The 12,125-nt window shown below is 36.1% G+C and overlaps 1 protein-coding gene across 1 annotated transcript in view; it reads right to left on the reverse strand.

The window, feature by feature from the left end:
* The window catches only part of LOC121417065, a 45,636-nt gene extending 34,440 nt beyond the window's left edge, over positions 1 to 11,196 (reverse strand). The window contains exon 1 of the mRNA XM_041610630.1: positions 11,098 to 11,196. Coding sequence (XP_041466564.1) covers positions 11,098 to 11,193 — 96 coding nt within the window. The 5' untranslated portion in view covers positions 11,194 to 11,196. The remainder of the gene's footprint in view (positions 1 to 11,097) is intronic.
* Between the last annotated feature and the right edge of the window lie 929 nt (positions 11,197 to 12,125).

The raw sequence follows: 12,125 nt of genomic DNA on the forward strand, positions 1-12,125 counted from the left end.
GAGTATTAAAAAGCATAAGGTACACTAATTTTTATGACGGTGGGCCCCAAGTCTGAGCACCTAACAATTTGAGTTAAGAGTTAACATGAATTTCTTCTCATTTCACGAATTTTTCAGCTAATAATGTTCCCAGATAATGTTCCTTATAATTATCAAAAATGAGAGTGTACAAAATTTCTCAATAAAATAATGAAAGAAAATATGTAGGGTTTTCTTGAAAAAACCTCGGGCAGTCATTTTCAGTATGAAAAAAAAATGGTACCCGATGTCTTCGCACTCATTCACTTTGCACACGATTCCGGGATTTTGATGAGAAAGACTGCATGTTGAGGCCGTCACACGCAGGAAATGCACTAAATTCATTACTTTTCCACCATTTTGAGTCAGATTTTTTATGAATACCTGTCTATGTATTGCATGTGTAAAGCTCATGCTCGTTGCGTATCTTCTTTTACTAGAATCGCACAGATACACTTGTGCGCAGACAAGGGGGACTGCGCAGAGTTGGGAGAACTTCAACTTGCCATTGTACTTTCTAATGAGAAGCCTCCACTCCAGGGGCGGTATTCTGAAAACCGTGTTAGCACAAAACGGTGTTAAGCTAGCACGATTGGTATTCTGAAAATCGTGTTAACAAGAAAAACATTTATCCCAAGTGGTAACACCGCGCAGGTCATGATATACGCAGAGCGCAATGTGCAACCCCCATACGCTGTGTTAGGGAGGAAGATAACACGAAATTTGGTATTCTGAAAATGGTTTTAGCTAAAATTTTGTTCAAAGATAACATGAAAATTTAACACTGCGTTAAGGAGAGGTTAAGTTGTGGATGACGATGGCTGCACTTTTTCTAGCAGACGCAAGCGTCAAAAAGAACATAAACAGGCAAATAGCTTTCGTTTGGCAGGATTGAATGCAATTTTCTTTCATTTTTCCAGCTTTATTTTCTATCTACCTTTAGTCTCCACTAACAATAATTAAACAATTTCTTCAGAATTTCCTAGGAAAATACACTTTAAATGCATCTTTGATTTGGATTAAATGAAATCATCATATATCATCATGAGTTATCTATTTTGTTACTTTTTGCCATGATATAAAAAAGACAAAAGGAGAGGAAGAAAATTACAAACACGTCTAAAAAAAGCACAAACAAAAATAACTAGAATTTAATTTGTCATGCGGACGAATTAGGTGGTCTGTCATGATTTGTCATTCAGTGTCGGCTAATGTATGAAATAAATAATTTAGATACATTGATAATCTTGATCGTAGACATCCTAAGAATAAGTTTTGACCATTGCTAAATGTGATTATTGATGTGGTGATGACAATCGTCAGACATACATCTTCAAACAGATACATACAAGATAGATGATTATATATATATATATATATATATATAGATGGATGGAGTGATGGATGGAGCGATGGATGGATCAAGTGATCGATTGAGAGATAAATAATAGGTGGTTATATTAATAAAACATAGATAGACAGACAGACATATGGATAGATAAATAGATAGATAGATATAGATAGATAGATAGAGAATAATAGATTGATATAGATAGATAGCCAGACAGACATACATATATAAAGATAGATAGAGACAGGCAGATAGATTGATGGATATATAGAACGATAGATAGATATACATATCTAAACAGATAGATATGTTATATTAGACAGAGAGATAGACAGATACATATACAAAGTAGGTACATGTAGATACATGTAGACAGACATATATATGGATAGATAGATAGATTTATAACAGATAGTGGATGGACGGATATGATTAGATAGATATAATACGAAAAAAGGTAATTATAATCTGTTTTATTTTGCAATATTTTAGCTATTAATTATTAGAATTGTTATAATTGATCATGCGCAAGAGAGTAAAAAAAAAAAATCATGTTCACCCGCGGACTCGAACCCCTGCCCGCATGATTGAATGAGATGCAAGTCTGACGCCTAACCGATTGAGCTAGCATATTTCCCATAGACTTTACACGTAAGCAAATTTGAGAATTACAAGTCCAATTTTGCAAGCGAAATACGGGCATGATCCCGGCATCTGATCAAAAAATGGAGGGCACACTTCCGAAAGATTAGAATCTCAGCTACAACATACTAAAAGCTCAGGGAAAACCGACAAGAAAAAATGGAGATATGGCTCACAAAATAGAGGAATGTCGAATCTAGTTTTGAGAAAAAGTCATGTCCCATAGAGATTACACGCAAAATGAGGAAAAATGACATGCCTCTTTTCATTGCTGTTTTACGCAATGATGCGTTTCTCAAAACGAAAATTCATGTGAACTGAGGAGAAAGAGTACATTCTAAACTACAACATATCGAAATCTAGGCGAAAAACGATCCATATTCGAGAAGTTACAACCAAATTTGCATAAATTTGATGACGTCATTTTTGAAAAAATGAAATTTTTAGTTTAGGCGCCATTTTGATGACGTCATGATCAAATTGAGGGACAATGGTGACATGAAATCAAATCTACAATTAATACTCTATCGATATATGAAAAAAAAATTGGGGGTCAATGGACTATTTAAAGAGCTACAGTGAATTTGCAATAGGCATGTTTTTGCCCATATATGGCCTATACTGAGAGCTCGCGCGCACACGTGCTGCAAATATCAACGGGTGTTAATTTCGTCATTAAAGGTTGTAGAAGGTTGATCAAGGTATCAAATTGTTCAAAATTTTATTATCAATGCAAAGATGTAAAAAAAAACGGTGTTTCTGCGTTGCGTTAAGGCGTTACGCGTGGAAGCAAAATTTTGAAATGCTTAAAATGACCTGAAACGTACTCTTCTTTGGTCAAAAAGTAATTTTGAGCAGTTTGAAATTTTGACGTGCGCGTACGCGCGCGTCGTGACCTCCAGGTGACCTTTGATGACATGACCTGATGAACTTTGACCTGAAGTTCATCTGATGATAATTTGATTGATTTTTGATAATTGATAATGGCGATATGATTGATGTGATTTTACAAAATGGCGCCTAGATGACGTCATAACTTGATGACCTTGAAAAGCTTCTCTGCACGTGTCCATGACAGATCCTATAGATGACATGAAATTCAATGAAATTGACCAAGTCCATTTTGAGATAACTTGGCGACAAGAAAATCCGTTAAAATAAATAAATAAATAAATAATAAGAAAATTCTTACGAAATTAAGAGGAATGAAGAAAGAATGAGATTAGCGATTGGGAAACTTTTATATAATATTCACGTTTTAAAAACCCTTTTCAATGATTATATAGCTCCAATTCTATTATTCTCAATTTATCTATCACACCATCTATAAGCTTCAGATGGGGGGGAGGGGCGAGGGGCAGTCAAAAGTGATTTTTTTTTTTGCATGGCTGATCGCTCCACGCATCAAATTATAATATAGAAGAAAAAACAATTTTGTGTTTGATATTTCTATGTGAGATTTAATTTTTTCTTAAAGTGCTTTTCAATATTTGCATTTTTAAGTTCTCAAAATTATTGGGGGCATGTATACATCATACTTGCCCCCATGTTTTGGGGCGATTGTCCCTTGCCCACTCCACAATCGATCGAGGCATCTGTCTCCTGTTATAATTTCTCATCCAAGCTGTCTGAAATAATCAATTTCTATATTATTTTGTTATCTTATGAAGTATGAAAATAAATTCCATTCAATTCTTAATGCAATCACATACCCCTCCTCACGTCTCTTTCTAGCTCTTTTATTTAGCTTTAGGCCTACATGTATATATGCGCTTACAAAATAATGTCACAATGCAGGCTTCATGTCGCCATGCACACACTCCCCTTTTCCCTGAAAATTTTGCGTGATTTGTTTCTATAATTAAACGGCGCATTTGATTATTTGGATTAAATAGATGTAGAGTGGGAGGAGCTGAAGATAACACGAAATGAGATAACACGCAGATATTACGGTTTTCAAAATACCGATTTGGAGGTATGTTAGGGGCGTGTTAAATCAGAGAGATAACACAATATTTAACACCAAAGTTAACATGCCATGGTCACGCATGGTATCCACTCACCAATGGAAGTGGTCCCCCGGGTTTGAATGATGGTGCGCATGCATGTGAACAGGATCTCCTGTTATCTCTCCCTTCAAATTACCGGTACTCAAAACATAATAATTTCAAACCCTGTTCTCATTTGACTTTCTATTTATCATATCACATTTTTTAATCATTTAGCCTAGTGTTTTTTTTAACTTAACTTTTGACAAATATTACTGGGCCTATTACAGTCTATACAAACATGACAAAAATATGCTGAAAAATTTAAGTTTTTTGAACGCTCCGGTTCTGAGCCCCCCTGTCCATGTTAGCCTGGGGCGTTTTGGGGAGTGAAAGTTATATACTGTACGTATGGAGTCACTCCCCACCACTCATTCAATGAACAAGGTTATGATATAACCTTGTTCTCAGTTATATCTCCATGTGTGGCAAAATAAGGGTGGCAATGTTTGGCTTATTTTCTCTTTTTCTTTGGGGCAAATGCTTGATTTTTTTACACTGACAGTTTCCATTACACCCATTATTCATATAACTTGACTCTTATTTAAATTTGATTCTTTAAATCATTTTTTTCTTAATTAAAAATAGAGATCAAAAAATTAAAATTTTCTTGCCATATATTACTTTCCGCCAATAGAGGGCGTACACAAAATATGCCCAAAATTCAAGTTTTTGAGCGCTCTGGTGAATACAAAAATTATTCTCAAGTTACTAATGAAAAATAAATTGCAAATGTATGGAAATTAGTACTTTTGGTCACAAAATTGATATTTTAATGATTTTTTAAAGAGTGTGCTCTGTACAACATTGGCATACCATAGTCCTACCTGTAGATTCCCCACAGGCAGGGTGGTAGCAGGGAACAAGTGCTCCCCACCAACGCCTGGATTTACTGTACATGCCTTTCCGTGTAGGACAGGATTACCCGTGTTGAACCTAGACCTAAATCACCAATTTTAGTTTTAGTTTCTCGCCCAAAATTATGTACATGGGCAAGTTTTATGTTTACTCCCTTTTGGTTAATTATTTTTCACTTTTCGTTTTCTAATCATGATAAAAATTGAAAGAAGAAACTGCCAACTTGGATTAAAAAAATACTTGCATCTGCCGATAGATATCAGGAATCGCAAAATATTTTTTTTATCGATAAATATCATATAAATTATTTTATATTTATCAACCGAAACAAATATTTTACGAATCGTAAATTTTTATTGACAAATGCAAGTATTTTTTAAATCTAAGTTGCAGCTCTGCACGCGTGTTACCGCGTGTGTATCTAGGTATCAATAACAAAAGAAATCAAAATGGCCGAATAAACAGACGGGATAAGTGAACGGTCTTGCTCTTAACTTCTTTCAATTTTACGACTATTTATTTAATGAAAAGTAAGAAAAATGTAATTAAATGGGGGTAAACATAAAACTTGCCCATGTACATAACTTTGGACGAAAAACTAAGACTAAAATTGGTGATTTAGGTCTAGGTACACCATGGGTAATCCTGGCCTCTACACCACGGCATAGGTAGCCGAGCCAGGCATTAGGGGAGTAAGCCAGGGATTCGATTTTAAGGCGCGCGAGAGCGATCGCGCGCTACATGCGCGCCTTAATCCATTTTTGGTAGCGCGATTAATAGCGCGCCTAGCGATCGTTGACCTGCGCGGAAATGCCTAAAGTCGCCCTTGAAATCACCCAAAATCATGCTTATTGTGAATAACAACTCAATATGCTCGAGCTCCGCTTACCATTTAAAAATCCAAAATCCAACACTCAAAGTCATGAATAATCCTTAAAAATAGCGAGTAGCGCAGTTTCAAATTCCGACGTTGCGTTATTTTTTCTGTACCACGTATTTCCATACACATGGTACCAAGTACGGAAAAAAAAATCAATGCAACGGTCGGGAAACAGTTGCATGTATAGGGGTCCATTATGACTACCACCATGTGCAATTTCGAATGCACATTTTTCCCCTACAGATATCACGATTCTGTGATTAAATAATTCGAATTACACAGGAAATAAATCCCTGAGACTTGTAACCTAGCATTGGTGAGTTGTCATTCCGCTTTGCTTTTCAAAACGGCTTATTAACTTCCAAAATAAGTTACCTTATTTATTAAGTATAACTAAAAAATCATTTATTTTCTTTTTCTAGGGGATGAGGTATTATATCAGACAATAAATCATCAAACAAAGCTCCATCTATTTTACAAGGCTGGCGGCAGGCTCACGCATTGGCGCTTTTACTAGCAAGCCAGTTAGAGCTCTGTCTCTGCCAGAGCTCTGGGGGACAATTCACTCAGTAAAGGCCTCAATGATGGTGATTTTCTGTTTCAGACAGAGTTTACATTTCATGAATATTATTCAAAACTGCCAATAAAGTTTGATGATTTCTTCATTGTCATATATATTTAAGTTCTTAATGAATACATTCTCACCGAATTTAGACTCCCCAATAGAGAAATGAAATTTTCATGGAGATCTGCGTTTTCAAAGAACTTCAGGAATTGTTAGGGGATGTGGGCCTTTATTACATGTACATGGCTGAGTACAGGGTATTGTACTGGAATAGTAGAAATTACATATTGAATTCATTTATATCCAAGTCCAACTCACAGTCACACACACACGCACTCACCCACACACACCCACATCCACACACACCCACATCCAAGATTCTAAGCATAAAAAATAACTTTAAAAATCATACAATATTGAATAATTCATTAATAAGTACGAACAGGTATATCCAAGTCCAACTCACAGTCACACACACACACACGCACTCACCCACATCCACCCACACACACCCACATCCAAGATTCTAAGCATGAAAAATAACTTTAAAAATCATACAATATTGAACAAAAAGTAATAATTCATTATTAAGTGAACAGGTACTCCTCAAAATACAAAAAAGTAGTATTTAAAGGGGAAGTTCACCCTGACAAAAAGTTTATTGTAAAAATAGCAGAAAAAAATAATAAAAATATTGCCAAAGGTTTGAGAAAAATTCATCAAATAATTAAAAAGTTATTAGAATTTCAATTATTTGATTTGTGACGTCATATGCGAGCAGCATTCCTACATAGCAAATGGTAAAAAATCAATGAAATGTCATTTTCTCAGAAAATTTACAATGGTTTTTCACTGTACCTTTTGTGTACATGTATCAATAGACAAATCACTTCACACCCGATCATGAATAGAAAACAAAATTTGTCATCAGGAACCATGCAAAATTTGAAATTCGTGCATTTTATATTACATAACACATGGGGCAAATGCTCGTTTATGACGTCACAAATCCAAAACTTCGAACTCTAATAACTTTCTTACTCTTTAACGGATTTTCCTCAAACCTTCACTAATATTTTTCACTATTTTTTCTGCTATTTTTACAACAAAGTTTTCTTCAGGGTGAACTTCCCCTTTAAAAAGAGCCCCCGAAATGAAAAAAGTAGCCCCCGAAATTTGCCAAAAAAATTTAAAATGGAGCCCCTGAAAAAAAAATTGTTAGTGACTTAACTTTAAGCCAAAGTCAAAACCTAACTCAAACAGGTTTTGATAACACACAATCTAATTACAAAACATTGTAAAACGATTACAAATACTTCCTTTGGTTGTTGATTGTAAATTTATAGTACAGGTACATACATTTCCTCCATCTGTTTTGTTAATTGGACAAAAAGCTCCCCTTGTATGTTGAAGAAGAGCTTTTTGCAGTGCTCCTCTACCGCTCTCCTTAAAAGATCTAGGAGAGCTATTTATTGCTCCCCTCATAATTATAAAACTGAGTCCCTGCAAGAAAGTTTTCATTTTTTTATCTCTATTTTCAATTAAGAAAAAATGATTTAAAGAATCAAATTGAAATAAGTATGAACAATAGGTGTAATGAAAACTGTCAGTGTAAAAAAAATCAAACATTTGCCCCACAGAAAAAGAGAAAATAAGCCAAACATTGCCACCCTTATTTTGCCACACATGGAGATATAACTGAGAACAAGGTTATATCATAACCTTGTTCATTGAATGAGTTCTGGTTCTGGTGGATACTGCGCAAACACTGCCTGGTGGCTGTTATACCGCGCAGTCGGTGTGAACGGGTCTGTTTCCTCAATTATATTTTAAAATGGGCCTTTTTAACTAGCTCCTCTACATTGATTTCATCCAGCTTATTCTTGAAGGTATTTATATTTGAAATGCTGCGCAGATCTGGTGGCAATAGGTTCCACTCCCTGGTTGTTCTTGGGTAGAATGAATGCTGGTAACAGTTCTTATTAAATGAAGGGGTTTCTAATATATTAGGTCCAATTTGCCGTCGTGTTGGACCAGGCCACTCACGAAGCTTGATATTCGACGGAGTGATATTATGAACCTCTTTGAACATGGCAATCAAGCGGAGCTTGGTACGACGATTTTCAAGGGTTTCCCATTGTAGGTTGGACAGGATGGTTGTAATACTGGATCGTCTGTCATAATTGTTCACCACAAATCGAGCAGCCCGACGCTGAGTAGCCTCGATGCTCCTCTTACTGGTAGGTTGGTATGGGTCCCAGATTGCAGCACAATACTCTAATCGTGGGCAGACAAGCGTTTTGTAGGCCGTGGCTTTAACTGATTGGTTGCATGAATGGAGATTTCTTCTGATGATACCCAGCATTTGGTTTGCTTTAGTTGTAATCTTGTTTATGTGATGAGACCAAGTGAGATCCTTGTGTATTTCAAGGCCAAGATATGAGTGGTGAGTCACTTGTTCTAGCCTTTTCCCCTTCATTGTATATGGAGTGATGATTGGTTTGACTTTGTGGCTAACATGCATGGTGTAGCACTTAGACGGGTTAAATGACATCTGCCATTGAGACTCCCATCGACATAGTGAGTCGATGTCTTCCTGAAGAGCTTGTGTATCTTCTTCTTTTCTTATTTCCTTGTAGATTATGCAATCGTCAGCAAACAACCGGACCTTGGACTTAACCATCATCGGTAGGTCATTTATGTAGATAAGAAACAGTGCCCAGGCCCAGGGTGCCATTTCATATAAGGCCAAGTAAAAAAAGATAGTAGTTGATCGTCCGGGTTTTTTGAGAGCGGTGATGAGGGAGGTCCTTGCTATTTGCTATCTTACTATTTTTTTTAAGAACACGGAGGCATTTTCTCGGTCCAATTTTTTACATCAGTGATGAGGGAGGTCCTTACTATTTACTATTTTTTTTGCTGATTGTCAGGCCATGTCAAGCTCGAATTATGTGATCGATGTATGCTCAATATTAATAATAAATGATTAGAAATATATATTATTACATATGTATAAATATCTACGATTGATTGGAAATCTATGGAAAATGTATTGTGCGATAAAAATCTATTGATATATTATTACTGATGTATACTGGTACTGTATTGTTGTCAAACAGAATGTTCATGTCAAGTGAATAATTGAAACATTTTAATTTATGTAAGGGTAAAAAAAATGCACGGGGGTCTTTTTTATTGTCATGGAGTCTTGTTCAATTTTCCAGAGCCAATCTCATTTTTAGCTCTGGGCATGGTTTCACATCGCAGTTTTCGGGTGCTTGTTCGTTTACATAATGTTGAATACTACTGCTCAATTTTTATTCATTTTTAAAATTGATATTGAATATTAAATCCCTCATTGAATATTCGATGCATTGCCTCCTGACATTAGAAAACTCGCCAGAAAATTCAATGCATTTCACAAATTCACATGTCACGCCAGCACAGTCAATCACATCATCCTAGCACACATGCAGTTCACCCAACAGAGTCACAAGCACACAATCACCGTAACACACATCTAAGTACAGGCGCTATCACTCACCAAAAAACCCCGCTGAAATACAAATTACGTCATTAGAATTGATTTATCTGCGCCATATTTCCAGAGCAGGCAACGGATTAGTTCAGATTCAGTAAGCGGGGTCCCCGAAAATGCACTAAAAATGAAGAAATCCGCGATCTTATCCGAGTTTGCAAACTTTCCTCTTCTTCTTTTGGTTTGAGTGGCGATTAGTCATATTTGACTATTGTCGCCATTTACTCTAGTAATAAAAATCTCACTTCTCACATAATAATATTATTACCAATAATATTGTATACATATGTGAAATATTTTTCATGTGCGTCCTTTTAATATGAAAAAGGTATAATTATGGTATATTTTGCTGTAACTCTAATCAAAATGGCATATAAACAAATCTTCACCAAAAACAAACCGCTAGCTTCAGCTCAGTTCCAACTAGTTGCGCTTGCCCTGTCCTTTCAAGATGCAATCATACCGGTCAGCACGGTACATTGTGCCGATTTTTCGGACGAAAATGCCTAGGTCACCCATGCTCGTTAATTTATGATGGTATCTTCAAAATTCCAACAAAAAAACAAATCAGATTTTTTTTTCTTTCTTGCAATTACGGCGATATCGGACTTTGCAATTGTTTTTGAAGTTGCGAGAGAGATCCCAGAGTAATCTTGTGAATTTTTTTCGTTATTCAGCAGCCATAAAAATAGTTAATAACAAGAAAATTGATGCTGCAATTAAAAAGGGAAGATGGCGCGGACGAGAAACAACACAATTTCTTTTTCTTTCTTTTTTGAAAATAGTAAATAGCAAAAATTTTCATGCGGCGGCCAAAAGTGATGCGCGCGAGGACGATCAACTACTTTCTTATTTTACTTGGCCTAAAGCTGATTTGTAAGTTAAGAGTGACTTTAAGAATGACTGGTGATCCTTTCTTAGGCGCGAAACCATCACCAACCACAAGAAATGATCACCAGGCGTTAATTTAAAGTCGCTTAGACTTAGTTAGGCCTACCAAGTACCAAAGCTTTATGAACACCGGCTACCCGCGCCCGCAAAGCGGGCCGGAGCTCAGCGGAGCTCCCTGTCCCTGCCCCTGGATGGACCTGGCCTGGGCTCATGAAAATGAACTTCCGAAGTTCATCACCTAATGCTCTAAAGTTCAAATGCAAAATTCATATTTGTCCTCGTTATGCTTAGCTTCTAATATCTCACCCTTAAAAGTTTTTCATGATCGTCAAGGATATCACATTCAAAAATTATCTCCGACTCCGCCTCGGACGCGGTATTCACCACCACTGCTTCAGCCATATTCTCCGTCCTTCTTGCGAATTGCGTGATGCATGCATGCAAGCGTATAAGCTAGCCATGCATGCATGCTATATTTGTATATAGCGCTAGCGCGCGAGCTCGCTCCATGATTCTCTGTTATTAAAAGTCTAATAGGATGATGTTGTTGTTGATGATGATCGATGGTGGTGATGATGATTATGAAGATGATCAGGAGGAAGATCGAAGGTGATGATGATGGTGCCGGTGAGGATGAAGCGATGGGAATTATGATGTGATCGCGAGCTATGAGGGATAATGATATCATGGTGATGATGATAATAACAAACATAACACAATTAAAGTTGACATAAGAAAAATATCGAGATAAGTTGTCTCTTTAAAATAAAATTGATAAATCACCTTACTCCCCACGGGCAATTATACTATCTTCAAGCATAAACATATGAAATTTGCCAAAGTTGAATTCACAGGGTCTGTTTTATACTGAATTTACAATATATTCCTGATCAAAGATGGACTCGGAGGACGGTCAAAATTTTGAGTTTATAATAAAAACTTTATTAGCAGTAGGCGGCAAGTAGTAAGAATTCCAAAAATTTTCTGTAGAATCTGATTTTTTGTGCTATTTCTCCTATTTTTAGGGTGCTGAATACGAATCTGCTTGTTGCCAAATTTATAAATGCCGTCTTCGACCGTTGCCATGGCAACCGATTAATTTCTCAAAAATAACATGTATTCCCATGTAATTGGTAGATAAACATGATATTAATTAGCCAAGAGATTGAATTCAAGGTTCCGATTAAATACAAATAAAATTCAGAAATATTTAAGATCATCAAAATAGTTCCAATTAGCCTGTTGCCATGGTAACGGCTCATTTTTCCTCCAGAAAAGTTAAAAAAATATTTAAAAGTTGTATAATCTGTTTTTTGTTTCATTTTCCCTGCGAT

This window comes from Lytechinus variegatus, chromosome 6 (assembly GCF_018143015.1).
Source record: "Lytechinus variegatus isolate NC3 chromosome 6, Lvar_3.0, whole genome shotgun sequence".
Lineage (NCBI taxonomy): Eukaryota > Metazoa > Echinodermata > Echinoidea > Temnopleuroida > Toxopneustidae > Lytechinus > Lytechinus variegatus.